This window comes from Leptosomus discolor, unplaced genomic scaffold (genome assembly GCF_034619465.1).
Source record: "Leptosomus discolor isolate bLepDis1 unplaced genomic scaffold, bLepDis1.hap2 HAP2_SCAFFOLD_35, whole genome shotgun sequence".
In the NCBI taxonomy this organism is placed as follows: domain Eukaryota; kingdom Metazoa; phylum Chordata; class Aves; order Leptosomiformes; family Leptosomidae; genus Leptosomus; species Leptosomus discolor.
The window spans coordinates 564,847-586,300 of record NW_028237764.1 but is presented as its reverse complement, the minus strand read 5'-3'; the positions used below and the strand labels follow the sequence as shown (position 1 = coordinate 586,300).

General features: G+C 50.0%; 1 protein-coding gene across 1 annotated transcript; it reads left to right on the top strand.

Moving 5' to 3' along the window:
- The first annotated feature begins 789 nt into the window (after window positions 1-789).
- Window positions 790-1,755, top strand: LOC147412895 (olfactory receptor 14A16-like). The gene has a single exon (XM_086480771.1). The coding sequence runs from the start codon at window positions 790-792 to the stop codon at window positions 1,753-1,755; it is 966 nt and encodes a 321-aa protein (XP_086336897.1).
- Window positions 1,756-21,454: the final 19,699 nt, after the last annotated feature.

The following is a 21,454-nucleotide window of genomic DNA, read 5'->3' as shown; positions in this document are numbered from 1 at the left end:
TGTGCTGCTGTTTTTTCTTGCTTATGGAAGCTCTGGGTTGTGGGGATATCTCAGATGCACTTTGAGATACTGGCCCTGGGAGGCTGTGGGCAACGCAGCGTGTGGAAATTACAAACAAGCTGACTCTCCCTTCAGGAGAAGCTAGGCAGAATTTTGCAGGCACTTGAGCATCTCCCAGAGGTAAAGGGGTTGAAGTGCCCTTCCCCCGTGTTGGGGGCACTTCAGCAGGGGAGGATGGGAACCTACTGACAGCCCCATTCTCCTTGACAGGTATGCTGCTGGTATCATGTCTGGAGAGAGCCTGGAGATGGAAAATGGCTGTGAGAAAGGTTCTGTGTTGGCCGTGAGTGATTCCGACCCAGACTTTGCTGTTCAGGAGAGCAGAGTTGGAAGGGCTGGGTCCCTCCCTGGGCTCTTCCCTCTCAGATACAGCTGGTCTGGGTGCTGACTCCATCGCACTGCAATAAATAGGGACAATTGTCACACGGTCACTGAGGCAAATACCTCTCACTGGACTGAAGGCACCCATTGCCAGGAACAGCTATTGAATGCACGGGCTGTTTGACCCCACTGCAATAGCACAGGTCTGACTTCTCTGGAGCCCATGGGCAGAGCCCCTGCTCATCAAAGCTGACTTCACAAAAAGGAAATGACTGAATTTACCCTTAAAAAAGAAGCCATTATGGGGGTTATCAGAAAGAAATTGCATAACACTGTCTCAGAAAAATCTGTCCTCACTTGTCAATGTCTTCTCCTCTTTCAACAGTCTCCTATTCCTGCAGTGAAATAATGTCCAATGGCAGCTCCATCACCCAGTTCCTCCTCCTGCCATTTGCAGACAGACGGGAGATGCAGCTTTTAACCTTCGCGCTCTTACTGGACATCTACCTGGCTGCCCTCCTGGGCAATGGACTCATCATCACTGCTGTAGCCTGTGATCACCGCCTGCACACCCCCATGTACTTCTTCCTCCTCAACCTCTCCCTCCTTGATCTGGGCTCCCTCTCCACCACTCTCCCCAAAGCCATGGCCAATTCCCTCCGGAACACCAGGGCCATCTCCTACGCAGGATGTGCTGCCCAGGTATTTCTGTTTGCCTTCTTGCTCACAGCAGAGTATTGTCTCCTCACAGTCATGGCCTACGACCGCTACGTTGCCATCTGTAAACCCCTGCACTACGGGACCCTCCTGGGCAGCAGAGCTTGTGTCCACATGGCAGCAGCTGCCTGGGGTACTGCTTTTCCCTATGCTCTGCTGCACACGGCCAATACATTTTCACTGCCCCTCTGCCAGGGCAATGCTGTGGACCAGTTCTTCTGTGAAATCCCCCAGATCCTCAAGCTCTCCTGCTCAGACACCTACATCAGGGAGGCTGGGGTGGTTGTGGTCAGTGTCTGTTTATCCTTTGGGTGTTTTGTGTTCATTGTGGTGTCCTACGTGCAGATCTTCAGGGCCGTGCTGAGGATCCCGTCGGAGCAGGGACGCCACAAAGCCTTTTCCACCTGCCTTCCTCACCTGACTGTGGTCTCCCTGTTTATCAGCACAATTTTTTTTGCCTACCTGAAGCCCCCCTCCATCTCCTCCCCATTCCTGAACCTAGTGATGGCAGTTCTGTACTCGTTGTTGCCTCCAGCAGTGAACCCCCTCATCTACAGCATGAGGAACCAGGAGCTCAAGGATGCCCTGAGGAAACTGATGACTGGTTGCTTTGCAGAAACAGCAATGAACTGCTCATCTTCCCCTGCATATCACTAGTAATGGAACTCATTACAGGCCCAGCCTCTCTTTGGTGGGTTGTTTGATTTGATTTCTTTGGGGTTTAGCTTGCTCGGGGAGTATTCTGTCCTCAAAAATGTTGACATTCTTCATCCTATTTCTCTGTCAGTCTCTGCCTGCCTTGTGTGCCTCAGAGTCTTTGTGTAAATAAGGAACTGTGCTCTCTGCGTGTTTAAACCAAATAAAGGACCCTGCACCGACTTGTTTGTCTGAGTTCCTTTCTCCAAGTTCTTTTCTGGAGCTGAAGGGACAGCATCTGTGTGAAGAGGTGGAGGGGGCAGTAGACACCCCGAGCTGGGTCTGTCTCTCAGCCTCACCAGCATGGCCCTGGCCACCACAGCCCACTTGCTCTGCAGAGCAGCACCACCAGTTCAGGGTCTGTGGGGAGCCTGGGGAGGGGGTGCAGGAATGGCCGTCCAGGTCAGCAGAGATGAGCTCTGTAGGGAAAAGTCTCTGTGGGGAGATGGGATGTCCTGGGAGAAGAGCAGGGCACCGTGTGTGTGTGTGAAGGGGGGACATGGAAAAAGAAACCCTTTGGTGTGGGTGACAGCTTGGGTCAGGCTGCCCTTTCCCTGGGTCCAAAGGACCTTCCTGAGGATCCCCTGGGCCAGTTGTCTCCTGCTGTTGTGGGGAGCAAGTTTGGGATGTGGGGCTGCAAGTTCCCCAGGGTAGGGATCTCCTCAGCATGCCGGCTGGATGAAGGTTCTCTGTGGCCTCCATTTCCTTCTGTGACACCAGTCCTAGCAGGGCTGCTTTGCTGGGCTCAACTGGGGAGACGGCAGAAAGGAGTCAAGATTCAGGGAAGGGCTGGGCTGGCTGGGCTGGCGAATGCCCCCGACAGGAAACAGCATTGAGCTGGGGCGGATTTAGGGCACAGACTCCTATTGGGGAGAAACTGAAGACCTTTATTGTTTGCTACAGCATCAATATATCCTTTTCTCTACTAGTACAACCACCACTAAGTAAGCTGTGACTGGTGTACGGGCATTGTCCACCCACCACTACTACTAACCCTATTGGCTGCTGTTTAGGGGGCTAGTAGTAGTAGTAGTTGTCATGGTAGGGACCGGCACCGACAAAAATATATGTAAGAAGGCAGCATTTATTAAGTTACAGAAAGCCAAGATGGCCGAGATGGCGCAGCAGCAAAAACATACCCTTTTATAACCTTTCTTATCTGTCCACCGGTTCCTGCGCTAAGGCTGCTAAAATGATTCGCTCAATAGCTCTGTCCATTCACCTCCATTCACATAATGATTGTCTGGAGCTCCTACTGTATTTCCCACTTCAATCTCTTGCCAAATTTCTGCTCTGTGGTATTCACTTGTTTAGTCTCTTATCACCTCCTCAAACCTGTATGCAACATTCTTCATCCACTTCTTTCATCTTTTCAGGGATATACTGGGATGCTGCCGAGGCCAATCTCACCTTCCTCAGTCAGGCTATCCCTGACAATTCCCCCTTTTTGTATTTGTGTAAAAGCACGGTCACAATTACCAAGATTATTACCCTCACAGTTTGAAAGATACTAACTACCCAGACCGCCCCCACCCTTTAAACATCCTTGTCAGTCAGTCTAAGCCATTATCCTCTGTCAAACGCTTAATCCCATCTTTTAGCTGCTGTAACCTCTTGAAAATAAGTTCTGAATGGTCAGATGTCTAGTGGCAACCCGACCAAACACGTGGAGAATGGATTTTCAGGGTTCGCAGTAGAAAGGCACAAAGCTTCTTTATGCATCATGTTTGCTAAAGTTACCCAGATATTCTGCTTGGGTTGTGAAACTACCCATTCTTCACCCTAATGCAGGTTCCAGCACAGTCCAAACACACCGAGCAGGAACCCAGCGAGGGCCGGCATCTGTAGAGACACAAGCATAACCCCTGCCCCAAGTTATTAGCTCCCATGGTCCGCTCCACTGGCCAGTAACTAAATCTTTAATGTGCACTTTGATGCCCTTTTGCAAATCCTGTTTTGAAAAAGGAGAAGAAAAATGTAGAAAAAGAGGAGGTAGAGAAGAACTGTCCCCATAATGAAGAAAGTTAAGAACATAAACTGCTTTATCTCAACATGCCTGGGGCGGTTCCCCAGTCATTCCCCCTTTTTGTTTTTGAAGCTGCCGCTTCAACGTGCCGTGTGGGCGCTCAAGGATGGCTTGTCCTGCTGGGGAATGGGGAATGCCTGTAACATGAGTAACACCCCATAAACTAAACAATGTGTGAACTTTCCGTGAAGCATATGCTGGGCCATTGTCCTTTTTAATTTGGCGTGGCACCCCAAGCATAGAAAGAGCCCTCTGTAAATGTCGAATCATATCTTTTCCCGTTTCTCCGTTATGTGCTGTTGCTACCAAAGCGTGAGAATAAGTATCAATAGAAACATGAACATACTTCTGTCAGCCAAACTCATTAATATGAGTAACATCAGTTTGCCAAATCTGCAAGGCTTTCATACCTCTGGGATTAGTACCAAAACACACTGGGGTGTGAGTTCCCTGGCAATCAGGGCAGGCAGCTACAACAGAACGAGCCTCAGTACAGGACAAACCAAACTGCCGTCGCAAAGCTCGAAAACCTGGATGAAAAAATTGATGTGACAATACAGCTTGACGCTTCTTGTTAGGAACAGTACTCAGGGCCATGGCAGAAACAAGAGCATCCGCTCTTGCATTACCTTCTGTCTAAAATCTGGGTAAAGTGATATGAGTACGAACATGCATAACAAAATTATGTTCTCTTTGTTGTTGAATGCTCTTCCAGAGTTCCAAAAGCACCTCAAATAAGATTTGATTGTCTGACATAGTCAAGACCACTTTATCCAATGGATTAACCACATTGGCTACATATGCTGAATCAGTGACAATATTTACAGGAGAAGTAAAAATAGAAAAACAACAGCCATGGCACGCAGCTCTACTACTTGTGGAGAACCTTTTTAATACACTACTTTGTCGTTCCAGTTGTTGTTTTCATACCATACTACAGCTTCTTTACCTGATTTTCCTGAACCATCTGTAAGGACAGTGGGGCCTTTTACAGGTTCTGGCTGGCTTAAGTTGTTCTGACCAAATAGTACTTCTCGAGCAAATTTCAGTAGTAAGTGTGATGGTAGATGGTACGATATTTGCCCTTCAAAACTCACCAAGGCTGCTTGTAGCTCATAATTATTTCCCAGACACCATTCAAAATACCAATTTTGAACAGGAAAAGCAATTGTAGCTGCATCACGCCCTGTTAGTTCTAGATATCTCTAGCTTTTATGATAACAGCAGCAGTAAGTTCAAACAATCTAGGAGCGGTTTTTCGTGGCCGGAATGATAAAAACATCCATTCTAAACTGTGTAATGGGTCATCCCACTCAGGATTCCACTGCACCAAAGCACCAAATGGTGCAGTTTTGTCAATTAGTACAAAGATGTGTACCAATTGAGACAAGTCTATTCGAGAGACAAATTTCTCACGTATCGATTGTTCCACCACATGAATTACACGTAGTGCTTCCTCATTTAATATTCTGTGTTCTGCTGGATCAGTAGAATTTTTTTTAATAATTCCAATAATGGTTGCAACTGCAAATTTGTCAGCCCAAGATGGGGTCTGATCCAATTCAAGGATCCCATCAGTTTCTGTACATCATTAAGGTTGAGTTTCACCGGCTGAGACACAGCCTGTTTGCTTGTAAACGTCATTCCCAAATATTTCCAGGGTTCCACCTTTTGTACTTTTTCAGGGGCAATAACTAATCCATATTGTTGTAATGAGTCTCTGGCCAAATTCTCCATGTCTCTCAACTGCTCCTTGCTGCTTGATGCTAACAGGGTGTCATCCACGTAATGGTAACAATAACTAGCAGGGAATTATTCTCTCACAGGCGACAAAGCTTGTGCTACAAACCATTGACAAATTGTTTGTGGATTTTTTTGCCGTGGCTGGAGAGGGATTCTGTATCTTCGCGCACTCTCTCGCGCTCTTCTTGACGTTTCCCTGAAGCGACTGTCCCACGTGTCCTTTTCTATTTCATCTAAAAGCAGCAAAGTGCGGTTAACAAAATATCATCTATATAATGATAACAATAACACTGCGTCTCACTCACGCATTCAAATACTGATAACCAGTTTTTACACTATCACACAAGGAGCTCCTTTACACCATTCACACAAAAGACATAAGAGGACACTTGCAACTGTGATTACTACAACAGCACCTATAGCATTGAGCAGACTAAGATCCAATATCATACCTATGTCAGACGACTTCCAATTCATGTAGTCAAATATCAGTGCAAGTGGTGAAAACACACATTAACGTCAATGCTGACCAGTGCACAGTGCGAGCATTGAACAAATTACAGAACCAGAACCAGAAAGAACACCTTTTTCCGTGGATGGTCCTTGTCTGCCCCTGCAGCGAGCCAGGTGAGTCAGGGAGTCCCTCCGAGAAAAGGTCCTGGAGCGCGTCTAGGGAGTCCCTGTCCTCAGTGGCTCCTGCAACTGGACAGAGATTGTCACCTCTGGGTTGTCAACTGAGTCTGAGAAAACTCAGTAACAACCAAGTGTTACCAGGCAGGTATTCTCCATTGCACTTCAAGAGTTGTTTTTTTCTTTTCCTATGTGAGGTGCGTTTTGTTTTTTCTTTGGGGGGGTTAGGGTGACCCCAGGGGTGGCACAGGGGGTCCCCTGTCCCCTCCCTACCAAAACCTTGCCACACACACACAAACCTGTTACATTCCACCATTCGGCTCCGTGAATCACGTATTTAAGAATTACCATTAAAATCCGCATTTGTCACAGTCTTCACAAACTTCACTCAACATCAACAAAAAGAATTCCCCACATCAAAATTAAATTAGCATCATCACAACACTGAACAAAAGTGGATAATTTACACACAATCCACCCCTCGGCCCTTCACCACAATTACAACAGCATAAATTTTCCACAATCATTCCACCCCTCAATGCCTCCGAATCCATACTCTGCCTCCCATCCCCCTCACCATCATTCTTGTCTCATAAAATCAAATCCCAAAACACCTTCCTCGCACCCCTTCCCTCTGTCCCGGGTTTAACCGCATTCCCGATTTCTCTCCCTTCTCCCCGCGAGCGGCGCAGGGGGGGAACGGGGATTGGGGGTTGGGGTCAGTTCTTCACTCTGTTGTTCCTGCCGCTCCTTTCTCTTCACCGGGGGTGGGGGGGGATGGGGTGGGGGCCAGGGGAGGTGCTCGGTCAGGCCGTCGGTGTAACAGTTCCAGTAGCAAGGGGTAGGGTCCACAGTTGAGCACGTCGGTCATGTGAATTAGAAATTCGCAAAGATTGCAGAGCCGCATTCAAATCTAGTTCCTCATCTTCTTCACTATCATCATTTTCTTCCCTTTCCCCCCGCAGCTTCTTGCTCCTCCGGTGGAGGTGCCGAGGGTGTTAACCCAATATCATCTTCTACATTCCTTAAGGGGGGGGAAACCACTCGAAATAGGTGGAGTAGGGGGTGGGCGGGCGGGGGTGGCGGCGGCTGCGGCAACAGCGGCAGCGGCGGCGGCGGTGTCGTCGGAGGGAGGAGCGAGGGGGAGCTTACAAGGGCAGGATCTCATCTTTCCAGTACATGGTTTTCTCCCCGCCACTGCAGAGAGCCTGGAACGATCTCCCTCCTGTCCTAAATTACTTGTAGTTCCTCTTTCCTCTATTAGCGACTTTTCCTTTTCATCACATTCAGCTTGCCATTCTTTCAGAGTCTCGCTTAATAGCCGCCACATAATGGCTAATTCTGCTGCATCCTTTTGCCCCTTTGAAATTGCACTCCATAGTTTCCGCCAAACTTCTTCCCAGGCAGTCCCACTAAATGCAGTGGCTGAAGTATCTTCAAATCCCTGCATTTCACTCCATATTAACATTCTCTTGGACCCATGGTTGGTGGGTTTCACACCTTTTCTTTCTAATAGGGCCTTCCAGGTAGACAATATTGTCTCTTCCTCTTTTGTTATTTGTTGGCCCAAACTATAGTTCTTTTCCCGGTGGCTCACCTTATCAGGTGCGAAGCGAAGCTCAGGTCCGGATCAGGCCGAGTCCCACAGCTCTCAAGTTTCACCGGGATCCGTCCCCGCTGCAAATTGCCACACAGCCCAGGCTGTCCAGCAGCCCACACGGAATCTCTTTGTGTCGAAGTGAGGTCGAACTGTTCGGCAGCCCTCACTGAATCTGTGTCAAAATTAGGTTGAGCTGTCTTGCAGCTCAGGCTGTCTTGCAGCCCGCACAGAATCTCTGTGTCAAAAATCAGGTCGCCTTCAAAGATCACATCGGGGTCACCATTTGTCACAGTAGGGACTTACACCGACAAAAATACGTGTAAGGCAGCCTTTATTAAGTACAAAAGCCAAGATGGTTGAGATGGCACAGCAGAAAAAGTGTTCCCTTTTGTAACCTTATCTGTCCACCCCTTCATGCACTAAGGCTGCTAAAATGGTTCGCTCAATAGCTCTGTCCATTCACCTCTATTCACATACTGATTGACTGGAGCTCCAACTGTATTTCCCACTTCATCTACTGTTCTCTTGCCAAATTTCTGCTCTGTGCTATTCCCTTGTTTAGTCTCTCCTTGCTCAGTCTCATATCGCTTCCTCAAACCTGTTTACAACATTCTTCACCCACTTCTTTCATCTTTTCACGGGTATACTGGGATGCTGTCGAGGCCAATTTCATCTTCCTCAGGCAGGCAATCCCCAACACTGCAGTTCAGGAATTTGGCACCAGAAGACTCATTCATGTGCAAAAACGCCCCAACAAGCCAAGCCTGTGCATCATTTTCCACAAGTCTTTGAGTCTTCTGTGGTGCATTTGAGACATTTCAGGAGCGCAGCCAAAGAGAGAAGGTTTCAGTAATAAATAATAATCTATCAGGATGTCTTCTTTTTCCACTTGTCTTTATTTTTCCCTTTACAAGGCAAGCACTATCAGCCTTCTCCAATTCATACTGATCCAGAACATCTCCCGAGGAAGCCTGAATACGATCATCTCTGTCAGACGCCGTATAGGCCATCTTTGTCCTGTGTCCCATCGTCATCATCGGTCTCCCTCCACCAGCCATTTTTCTCAGTAGCCGCCTGCAACTTGCATCAGGAATTCACGAATCTACAGTTTTTTCCACTAAAGGCTGTAGCTGAACTGTTCAGCTCGTTTCCACCGATTCCCATCTGCTTTACTTGGAGAACCAGCTACACAGTCATGGAAGAACAGAGTCATGGAGTCGTTCAGGTTGGAAAAGACTTTAAGATCATCGAGTCCAACCGTTAACCAAGCACTGCCAAGCCCACCATTAAACTGTGTCCCTAGGCACCATGTCTACACGCCTTTTAAACACCTCCAGGGATGGTGACCCCACCACTTCCCTGGGCAGCCTGTTCCGGTGCCTGACAACCTTGTCGGTGAAGAAATTTCTCCTAATGTCCAATCTAAACCTTCTCCCTCAAGCCTGTGGCTTTGTGTGGGGTTGATGGGGGGGAGCTCTTGTGGAGACATGCTACAGAGGTGACACGTGGCTGGACATGTGCTCTGGAAGATGCACTCCATACCCAAAGGCTGAACCGGTAGTGGTTTTGCCTGGGATGGAGTGGAATTTCTTCCTAGCAGCCCACAGGGTGCTGCAGTTTGGATTTGTGACCTTCCTGGCTGAAGGTGCACGAGAAGTTGGGAGGGGACACAGCCAGGACAGCTGACCCCAGCTGACCAAAGGGATAGTCCAGGTCGTATGACGTCACGGTCAGCAGTAAAATGGGGGGTTAAGGTTAGCGTGGGAGCTGCTGCTGTGGGACTGGCATCAGTCAGTTGGTCGTGAGCAACTCTTTTCTTTTGCATGGCTGTTTTTTCTTGGATTTTTCTCTTTCTTGGTTGGTTTTGTTTTCCATTACTTTTGGGTTTTAATGTCTTTTTAATTATTAAACTGTTTTTATCTCAACCCACAAGTTTTTCTCACTTTCACCCTTCTGATTCATCCCCCACTGCCACAACAGCACACCCAGCGTGGGGATCAAAGGGTTTGAGATAACAATAGGTTTAAACAGAGCGTATCACAAGGAATTTTTAATTATTATATCTGTTAAAAATTGCTGGTCACAGTATTGATTTATCTGATCTTGATAGTATTTTATCTGATCTGTGCCACACTCCCTTTATTGCTGGTTTGGGCTTTTGCAGTTTGCTGTGCTCTGTCGGGCTCAGTGGTGTTTTGCCGGGAAGATTTACTATAAAACAACGCCCTTGAGCTTGGTCTGGTGTTCAGGCTCTGCACTGATGCCATGACTGTACTTCGAGTACCATCGCGTGGAGACAATTGGTAATTACACTTCTTCCTCTGAGAAGTTTTTTTGTGGATTAATACAGAATGGCCTTGGAAGATCAAAACGAGAGTTTAGGCCCCAAAATGAGCTTTGGACCTTGCAAATAAGGCTTTGGGCTCTATAAATGAGACATTGGACCTGCAAAATCGGTCCTGGGCCCTTAAAAATGACACTCTGGACCCTTCAGGTGAAGCTCTGGACCAAAAAATTGGGGCTTGGAGCTTAAAGTAAGGGTTTGGATTCTAAAAAGTAGGGTTTGCACCCTAAAAGGGAGACTTTCAACCCTGGAATTAAAGCTTTGGACTTGAAAAATGAGGCTTTGGAACATAAAGAAAGGGATGGGTGTCACAAAAACGAGGTTTTCGACACTCAGGTTGCAGCTTGGCTCCTAAAGATGACTGTCTGGATCCTAAGAATACTGCTTTGAAACATGAAAATGAGGGTCTGGGAACTGAAAAGACAGCTTTGGACCCTAAAATGAGGCTTTGGGCCTTAAAGGAGGCATTTGGACCATAACAATGGGGCTTTGGGCACACCAGATGCAGCTTGGACCCTGAGAACAACAGGCTGGATCCTAAAAATGCCACTTTGGAGCTTGAAAATGTGGCTTTGGACCCTAAAATTGTGTCTTTAGACCCTCAGAAATGAGGCTTTAGGCCATTCAAATTGCAGACCGGATCCTGAAAATGAGGCTTTGATCCCTGAAAAGGAGGCCTTGGAATCTCAGGATGAGGGACTGGGCCCCAACATGAGCCTTTGGAGCCTACAAATATGGCTTTGGACTCTCAAATTGACGCCTTGGACCTGCAAAATCAGATTAGGGCCTTAAAATGATGCTCTGGGCCCTTCAGGTTAGTCTCTAGACCTTAGAAGAGGGACTTTGGACTTAGAAGTGAGGGTTTGGATCCTCAAAAGAAGAGTTTGAATCCAAACAGGAGGCTTTCAACCCTAGTAGCAAAGCTTTGGAACTGAAAAAGAGGCTTTGGGACTGAAATATGAGGCTTTGCAAGCAAAGAGTGAGGCTTTGGAAGCCAAAAGTAAGAATTTGGAGAGGGAAAATGAGGCTTTGGATGCTATCAATGTATTTTTGGAACCTGAAGCAGGATTTCTGCCCTAAAAATGAGGGTTTAGACTGTAAAAAAGGCTGACCCTCTTCTCTTTCATCTCCCACCCACTGTCTTTTGTTCTCCCACTGCACACCATGCTGAAAGAGCTTGTCTATTAGTCATAAAGTCCTTTTAGGTACTGGCAGGCCGCGATGAAGTCCCTCTAGCCTTCCATTCTCCAGGCTGGACTTGCTCAGCTCCCTCAGCCTCTCCTCTTGGGAAAGGTGCTCCAGTCCCTGACCATCTTGGAGGTCCCTTGCTTCAAGCAAAGTGATTCAAGCACTGATCCCCGCAGGAGGATGGAAATGGCCAAACAGGAAAATTCACCCATAGACTTGGTGTGTGCTGCCAGTGCTGGAAATGACCACTGAGAAAGGCTGGGGGGTTGCAAGTGCCCTGAGGCACCTTCCCCAACCATCCATGCCACCAAAGGCCCAGACCAGGCTCCCTTCTCCTGTGTCTGCGAGTCTCAGCTCCCTCCCATGAGCCCTGGTGCGAGTTCTCCCCCTGCATGGTCAGACAGCTCAGCTACCTTCCGTGTGTTCCTCTCCTGAGCACTTTCCAGCCCATCCCAGTCCCTCCCTGGTTCTCCCCTGCCCATCTCTCCCCTGTGCAGCCCAGAGAAACAGCCCATGCTGGGCTGACCCCGTGGCAGCGCCCGCTGATGGGTGCTGCAAAGCCCTGCGCACTCAGCTCCTCAGCCCCAGGCCCTCTGAAGGTCACAGGAGCTCCCGGAGGGCAGAGAGGTGTCTCAGCCTCCCCATCAGCCCCCTCAGGGACGAGGGCCAGCCATGGCCTGAGGAGGCAAGATGACCAGGGTCTCCCTGTGTCCCCAAGACATCCTTCTTGTCCACTGTCAGCAAGCCCCTCTGTGCCAGCCCCTCTCCCAAGAAAGGACTCTTGGCCCAGGGACTCCTCAGGCTGCTCCTGTTCCACCATCCATAGAGAAACCTGCCCTGAGCTGGGGCATGCAGAAATAGATTTCTTTTCTTGTCGTTTATTACTCTTCCGGAATCACAGAGTTTCTCCTTTGCTCTTCTCCAGGGATGTCCCTCTCCCCTGACAGCCTGTCACCAGGAGAATTCTGTCTTTGCTGGCCTGACTTTGCCGCTCCTGCCCCCTCCCTGTGCTCTCCACAGGACCCTGAGCTGTTGGTGCTGCTCTGCAGATGAGCAGGCTGTGGCGCCCAAAAGCCATGGGGTGACCGCCCCAGGCAGACCCCTGTAGATCACTCACTATTTCCAGGGGCACTGGGCACCCATAGGTGAAGGCTCAGCCCAGGCCCCTTCCCTAACATGTTGTCTCATGCCATTCTCCCCTCAGCTCATGGAGAACCCAAGCACAGCAGCACGGACATGTGGGGCAATCTCTTCATCCTATCCTCAGCTCAACCTCCAGACAGAGGCACTGAAGAAATCCCCTTTTATTACAGAGATACAACACGGGAGGTTAGCTGTACCGTTGGGCCAGACACACGTGAACAGGCCTCTGGGTCAGACAGGGAGGGTTCATGTCTCTGTGGAAGTGAAGTGGATACAGATGCTCCTGGACAAATGCCATGCCCAAAGCACAGGACGTTCCCAGGATGAATTTGAAGTCACTTCTGAAGAGACACGGGCAGGTTAATGGTGCTGAGAGACTAGTGACAGAATCAGCTTCCTCAACGTGTCTTTAAGATCCTGGTTCCTCATGCTGTAGATGAGGGGGTTCAGTGCTGGAGGCACCACAGAATACAGAACTGCCATCAACAAGTCAATAGCTGGGGAAGAAATAGAGGGGGGCTTCAGGTAGGCAAAAAAAATAGTGCTTAGAAACAGGGAGACCACGGCCAGGTGAGGGAGGCAGGTGGAAAAGGCTTTGTGGCGTCCCTGCTCCGAGGGGATCCTCAGCACGGCCCTGAAGATCTGCACATAGGACACCACAATGAACACAAAACAAAAAAAGTCAAAAATTACGCTAACCACAATTACCCCAGCCTCCCTGAGGTAGGTGTCTGAGCAGGAGAGCTTGAGGATCTGGGGGATTTCACAGAAGAACTGGTCCACAGCATTGCCCTGGCAGAGGGGCAGTGAAAATGTATTGGCCGTGTGCAGCACAGCATAGGGAAAAGCAGTGCCCCAGGCAGCTGCTGCCGTGTGGACACAAGCTCTGCTGCCCAGGAGGGTCCCGTAGTGCAGGGGTTTGCAGATGGCAACGTAGCGGTCGTAGGCCATGATGGTGAGAAGACAATACTCTGCTACTATAAAAAAGAGAAATAGAAAGACCTGGGCAAGACATCCTGAGTAGGAGATGGCCCTGGTGTTCCAGAGGGAATTGGCCATGGCTTTGGGGAGAGTGGTGGAGAGGGAGCCCAGGTCGATGAGGGAGAGGTTGAGGAGGAAGAAGTACATGGGGGTTTGCAGATGGTGGTCGCAGGCTATGGCGGTGATGATGAGTCCATTGCCCAGGAGGGCAGCCAGGTAGATGCCCAGAAAGAGCCCGAAGGTCAAGAGCTGCAGCTCCCGTGTGTCTGCAAATGGCAGGAGGAGGAACTGCGTGATGGAGCTGCCATTGGACATTATTTCACTGCAGGAATGGAAAACTTGAAAAAGAAGACATTGACAAGTGAGGACAGATTTCTCTGAGCCAGTCTTATGCCATTTCCCATAGACACCCAACACAAGGACTTCTCTTTGTTTTGGGGGACCTTCTGTCAGTTCCTTTTTGTGAGATCAGGATTGACGAGCAGGGGCTCTGCCCATGGGCTCCAGACAAGTCAGACCTGTGCTATTGCAGTGGTGTCGAACAGTCCCTGCATTCGGTAGGTGTTCCTGGCAATGGGTGTCTTCAATCCAGTGAGACATATTTGCCTCAGTCACTGTGTGACATTGTCCCTATTTATTGCAGTGCGATGGAGTCAGCACCCAGACCAGCTGTATCTGAGCGGGAAGAGCCCAGGGAGGGACCCAGCCCTTCCAACTCTGCTCTCCTGAACAGCAAAGTCTGGGTCGGAATCACTCACGACCAACACAGAACCTTTCTCCCCACATTTTCCATCTCCAGGCTCTCTCCAGACATGATAACAGCAGCGTGCCTGTGGGGGAGAATGGGGCTGTCCGTAGGTTCCCATCCTCCCCTGCTGAAGTGCCTCCAGCATGGGGGAAGGGCACTTAAACCTCTTATCCCCATGGAGATCCTCAGATCCCAAGAGACAGAGCCCAGCTTCTCCTGAAGAGAGACCCAAGTTATTTCCAAGTCCCACACACTGCATTGCCCAAAGGCCCCTAGGTTCAGTTTCTCAAAATGCGTCTGAGACTCCCCTCACTCCCCCACCCCACACAACCCAGACCTTCAACAACTAGAAAAGGAGCAGCAGGAATTGGTGAAAAAACCTCAAAGTAATAACCTGGTCCTTCTGCGAAAGGAGAACAGGAGAGGAAGACAGCTGGCACTCAGGAAAGCCGCCTCCTTACACAGCAGAGCACAGCACCTCCATGTTGGTGACATCCCAGACCTGTTGCTCTCAGTCCCTTTTCTCTGCAGAAGGAAGAGATTTATGTGTCAGGAGAGATGCATCTTTGCTCTACTGCAGCTCTGGATGAGAAGGAGACAGCTCCTGCCCTGGACCCCGCACCTTGAGGGCAGAGGGTCTGCTCGGGTTGAGGGTTGATCAGGGAGGCTTGCTCGGAAGTACTTCTCTGTGTTAAACCAAGAGCTTTCTCAATTCCCACTGACATGACTTTTCTAGTTTACTCTGCCCATGTCTCTGGAGCTGTCCCTGTCAGGAGCTCTTTCTCTCTCCCTACATCTCCTCCCTGGCAACGCTCACAGACCCATCCCACACGCTCTGTGCTCAGCTCTGCCTTGCAGACCCCCTCCTGGCAGCCAAGCACATCTCCGTGGCTGCAGGATCTGATGGGAACATGAATTCATTGCTGATGAGGATGGAGAGGTGATGCTGGGGATGTCTGAAAGCCAAAGGTGGTTTATTTTTGATAATCCCAGATTTAGAAACCTCCAAGTGAAACACATCTGGACTTTCAGTGCCTCCTCCCAGACTGAGAGAATAATTTCCAGGTACAAACCCTCCCTCCACCCCAGAGGCCACTCAGAGTAGAAGACTGAAAGCACAGGCTCCTTCTCATTCAGGTAAACCCTGCCTTGGTGTGCTTCTTGAGAAGCTGCCACTGCCAATGTCCTGTGGCGATCTGAAGTTGTGAGAAGTCCAAAGCAGCACAGCATCCTTTGAACAGCAGAAGATACCTGCCCTGCCCTGCTGGAGAGCAGTCCTTCCACCCACAGCTCCATGGAGTGCTCCCTGGGAACAGTGAGTGCTGATTCTGGCTTGTGACAGAGTCTCGGCCCCAGGACACAGTCTCCTGTGGTGAAGGGACCACGCTTAGAAGGTGCATGGGCAACCCTGGCTGCACACCCACCTTCACACCCCACAGCCATCCCCACCAGAAGGCAGCCGTCATGCCCTGTCCCTCTCACACTGCACTAGGGAAGCCCTGCACTGCAGCCCGTCTTCCTCTTCTCCATCACAGACAGATCCCAGAGGTTGGACACATTCAGCAGATCCTGCAAGGAGCCACCACCACATCACCCTGCACCCAGAGACTTACTGTGTCAGAGGCTGGGAAGAGTTCTCCTCCAGTGAGCTCTCAGCCATCCTCCCCCTCGCCCCTGCCTTCAACCTCTCTCTGCCCTGCTCCTTTCTCCTTGGTGCCCACAGGCAGCCCCCTCAGCCCTGCTGCGCTTGGCAGAGCAGCTGCTGCTGGGCAGAGCTGTCTCCCTGCAGCTCTGCCTGCTTGCTAGGAGCTCTCTCTGTCCCAGGAGCCCAGCCCAGATCAGCACCAGAGCAACAGCCCAAAAGCATTTTAATCGTCTCTCTGGTGGTCTAGTGTGAAGTTCATGAAACTCAGACACTGAGGGGAACCTGAGGAAACCTCTCAAGGAGTCAAAGTCAGATGCAAACTCCAAAGTTTCTCGGAGCACTAATGGGTTCCCCTGAGGGACGTTACTGACAAAGCCTCCTTGAAGGCTGGTTAAAAAAGAAACCTGGAGGCAGTGAGGACAGGTAGGCAAAGGTAAGGTGAAGGTGTCTCAGATGCTGAGTAAACCTTGGTGTGCTTTATAAAGCCAAAAGACCAAGCCCTGACTCCCCAGCCCCTGCAAGGCAGACCCTGTCCCTCAGCCATTCCTCAGGGTTCTTCCTGGGGCAGGGTGATGTGGGGATGTGCAGTGCCAAGGACAGGGCCAAGGTCCTCTGCTTCTGAGTTTGTCCTGGGTGGGCTGAGGAGGCACTGAGGTGCTGGTGACATAAGGTGAAGGGGTCTTCTGGTAGGCCTTGGGGGTTGAGACAACAGCCCTAGCCAAGGGGAGAAAGACCTTGGCTCTCTTGGGAGCTTTTTGTCTTGCCAGAGCCCTTGACCATCTCCACCACAGGATGTCCTACAGTGTCCCACACCTGAGCTTGCCATTGCACCGTGCAGATCAGACTGTCCCCAGGAGAGGCCTGAGCAATGCCTGAGGGACATGTTCTCCCTTCCCAGAGGCTGGAGGTCAGGACCTGTAACCTTCATGGAACACCCCCAGGTTTACTCAGCATCAGAGCCACCTTGACCGTGCCTTTGCCTGCCTGGGACGAAGGGAGATCCTGGCAGGAGGGCAGTGCTGCCAAGAGCTCTGGAGTGTCATCTCCTCCCAAAATCACAGAACCAAGGAGGCTGGAAGGCAGCCAGCTGCCACCTTTTCTGGGCTTCCCCTTCATGCTTGCTTTTAACCAGCAGCTCTTTTCTCAGCCATGCCAGCCTCCTGCCACCTTGATGTGACCTCCAGCATGTCAGGTTGGACCATTCTGGATCATGAAGAGAAGATCCTTGAGCATCAAACAGCTCTCTGAACCCATCTTCTCTGCAGGGCTGTAGCTCCCTGGCAGTCTTTACGTAGGTCCCTCAGCAGGCCAAAATCTGCCTTCCAGAAGCTCTAATCTTTTGTTTCCTTCATTTTCTGAGGATTTTAAACCCAAACTTCTCACCCTGGACTTTTCCATTCCTCACCAGCTCTACCTTGTTTGTAAATGTTGCGCATTAACTCCAGCAAGATGTTAAGCACCACCCTGCAGCTTGCTCACTTACCTCTTCCAACCTCATTCACAGAGTGGAAGAGCATGTTCAGTTGCTATATTGACCTGGTTATGTCCACTCCAAGGCTTATGCACCCCCACCCCCCCAGTCTATTCACTGAAGGGGCAGAATCAGAAGCAGAGCAGGCCTTGATGCTGTGCAAACCACTAGAACATCACTTTGTTCTCAGCATTGGTTTTGCCACAAATTATCAATTAAATATCTCTCAAATATCCAATAAATTGCCCATGAAGTATCCACTGAGTTCATGTTGTCCATGATTTGGGTTCTATTTGATATGGTGCTTTCTCAGGACAAGAGTGATGTGTTGTCTGGAGTTTCTGAACAGGGAATCTAGCTCAGGTTGGGTCAGCTTTTTACGAGGTACATTTAGGAGGTATCACTGTAGAACTTCCTAAAATATGTAACTATCATAGATCATTTCTGACCCAGGTTAAATCTACTGTAAGTACAAGTCATATTCCCCCATCATTCACCCAGTGGACCTGCATCCTAGAGCAAAAGCAATCCCACAATCTGGTTGGCCATTTCCAACCCGTGCTGTCTTTCCCAGCCTGTTCCCTACATGCACTATAGGGATCTTATCTCCTTCTACAACAGGCAGGTTTTTGTCTGGGCAGGGCCAGGTTGATCAGTCCATCCTCTGGTATTAACCAGGCAGGTGGCTTCTGCCCAGGCTGCATCCCACCGCTTGTATTTCCCAGCCCCCTTTGCTCTCACTCTTGTCCTTAACAGTCCCTTCTCTCAATCAATCATTTTGGAGGCTGGTGCGTAACAGGGGATGTGGCACACCCAATCATTGCCACGTTCCCTGGCCCAGGGGCTTCTGAGGGTGTTTCAGAAAGGAATCCTGCTGTCTGCCTCAGGACTTTCTGGGGTGCCACAGCACTTGCTCTTCAAGGCCCAGGATGGTGTTTTGGGGGGTGGGTCACGATGGGCACGGGGCATGTTGTCAACCCTCTGGTTGTCACTTCCACCACAGTAAGCACATGGCGCTTGCCTGGGCAGGTTCATGGCAGTGTGATATAACCCATCTGTGAGGCCTCTCTGGATTGATATCACAGCCACCATCCTTCACAGCACAGAGGCTTTGCTCGCTTGGCTCACTTGACTATGGTGCATGTGTCACACTCCTGAATAACACCTGCAATGGCTTCAGTGGTCAAGTCCACCCCTCCATCTCAAGCCCATCTGGACATTGAAGCTCTCCCTTGATGTCCTGACCCTACAGGATTCCACCAAGTTATGACTAGTTAACTCTTGTGTTCCCAGACTCGGTCCACCTCAGCCACTTCCCCTGTTGCACTTGGTCTGCTTGCTTGTTGTGTTGATGTTCCTCAGGGATTTCTCTGTCACTTCCCTTGTTCCTGGTGAGTGACTCCAGCTGTTGAGCTTCCTTACCCTCTAGCTCTTGGCCGGTGGCCCCACCACTCCAGCAGTGGAGGAGCCAGGCACCGCTCTGCTTGCCTTTCTGGCACCTGTTATATTGCTGCATTTCTCCAAGGTCTCTCAAGTTCAGTGACCTGGTAGTTTTGGTCTGTTTTGGTGATTTTTCTCAATTCTTCCTTCTATTCCATCCCAAACAACAGTTTCATGCTTTGACTTGTTCTCCTCCCTTACTATTAGGTGGTACAGACCTGTCCACCTCTGTGTCTCGCATTACTCTTTTACTGGTGGGGTGATTCCTCCAGTGTGTTGGGGCTTGGGTTCCTATCTTATCCCTGCTGCCCTCAGGTGTGGTTTGGGTTCCAATCCCAGCTACGGTGTCCCTGAATGTTATCCTTGTGTCACAATCACGGCATCCTCAAGAGTGGCTTGGATCTGTATCACAGCCATGCTCTGAACAGTGTCTCAATACACACAGGGCAAGACCAGTACAGCCCTGTCGCAGTAGGGACCGACGTAGACAAAAATATATGTAAAAAAGAAGGCAGCCTTTATTAAGTTACAAAAGGCCGAGATGGCGCAGCAGAAAACTTCCCTATTCCCTTTTATAACCTTTCTTATCTCTCCACTGGTTCATGCACTAAGGCTGCTAAAATGATTCGCTCAATACCTCTGTCCATTCACCTCTATTCACGTACTGATTGACTGGAGCTCCTACTGTATTTCCCACTTCATTCTCTTGCCAAATTTCTGCTCTGTGGTATTCACTTGTTTAGTCTCTCCTTGCTCAGTCTCTTATCACCTTCGCAAGCCTGTTTACAACATTCTTCATCCACTTCTTTCATCTTCTCATGGGTATACTGGGATGCTGTCGAGGCCAATTTCATCTTCCTCAGTCAGGCTATCCCCTACACGGCCCTAGGAGCTGCTGGGTTTCACTGGGGTAGGCAAGGCACCCTTCTGTTAGGCAGTGTGTCCATGGAGCGGGATTACCTGCCTTTTCAGGCTTCAAAGAAAAGGCACTGGGAGGTGATAATCACCCTAGGCACCTGCCCACACACCCTGACACCCGGGGACTGGCTGCCATAGGGCATGTCCCAGGATGTCCTCACCAACAACTTGTCTCCTCTGATGTCACAATTCCACACCATACTACACAGGCATTAGGAGACAGGAACACTGTTAGCATATAATTGCTGCATCATTATCTCGAGACCCAAGACCTTAGCTTTCCTAGTGGCCTCCCTACATCCTCTGACAACACAGACAACAGTCCTCCCCAGTGGCCATCCCCTCCTTCCAAGATCTATAGACTCTCTTCTTCCACTTGAGTTTGCCCATTAGTTCCCTGTTTAGCCCCGTGGGTCTCCTGGCTCCCTTTCTTGATTTCCTACCCACTGGGATGCTCAGGTCTTGAGCTTAGAAGAACTCGTCCTTGAATAGAAACCAACTGTCTTGGGCCCCTTTCCCTTCTAGTACCCTGTCCAATGGGATTTCCCCTAGAAATTGCTTGAAAAGGCCAAATTTGGCCCTGCTGAAGTCCAAGGCTGTGACCTTGCTTGGTATTCTGTTCCTATCAGACCAGATCCTGAACTCCACCATCTCATGGTTGCTGCAGCCAAAGCTGCCCTCGACCTTCACTGCTCAACCAGACCCTGCTTGTTAGTGAGTAGGAGATCCAGCAGTGCTCCCCTCCTTTTTGGCTCATCCACCAACATTGCATCAAGAAGTTATCACCGATGCACTGGAGGAATCTCCTGGACTGTGAATGGCTGCCTGTGTAGGCCTTCCAGCAGATATCTAGGGAGTTAAAATCCCCCATGAGAAGCAGGGCCTGTGATTGTGAGGCTGCTGTCAGCTGCCTGTACAAGGCCTCACCAACTTCCTCATCCTGGTCAGGTGGCCTGTAACAGACACCCATAACAGTATCTCCCATGCTAGCCTGCCCCTTGAGTCTCACCCAAAAACTCAGCTAGCTCCTCATCCACCCCTGGCCAGAACTCCATACATTCTAGTTGTTCTCTTACGTAAAGAGCGACTCCACCACCTCACCTTGTTGGCCTGTCTTTCCTGAAAAGGACACAGCCATCCATGACCACATTCCAGTCATGTGAGCTGTCCCGCCATGTCTCTGTAACTGCCACCAGATCATAACCTCTGGACTGCACAAGGGCACATTGCTGGCTCATGGTCATCCTGCTGCCCACCAGGACCCCTGCCTGTCTTTCCTAAAGAGCCTATACCCATCTGTTCCTACATTCCAGTTACAGGAGCTATCTCACCACCTCTCACTGGTACCTGTAACATCACAGCCTTGTAGATGTGCACACATCTCTCATGCCTCTTGTTTGTTCCCCACTCTCTGTGAGTTGTATAGGGGCATTTATGTGAGTCCCTCCTCCCATTGAAGCCGACTTCCCAGCTGGAGTGCTTCCTGGCTGGAATTCCTTCTCTTACACTTGATGTGCTCTCTCACTGGCCTGGGATCCATCTCCAGGGCGAGGGCATCTGTTTCTGGCACTGGCCTTGAAGTGGGATGGATTGAGGATCCCCTCCCCCAGCCAATCTAGTTTAAAGCCCTCCTTCCGAGATTGGCTAGGCTTTGTCCAAAGATGTTCTCCCCTTCTCTGAGAGAATGTCCTCCAGCAACCCCCAGGAGACCAGGCTTCTCAAAGCGAGTCCCATGGTCTAAGTAGCAAAAGCCCTGGCTGTGGCACCACTCCTTCAGCCATTC

Excerpts from the sequence above, each read along its gene's own strand:
- LOC147412895 (XM_086480771.1), top strand. The coding sequence starts at position 790 with ATGTCCAATGGCAGCTCCATCACCCAGTTCCTCCTCCTGCCATTTGCA.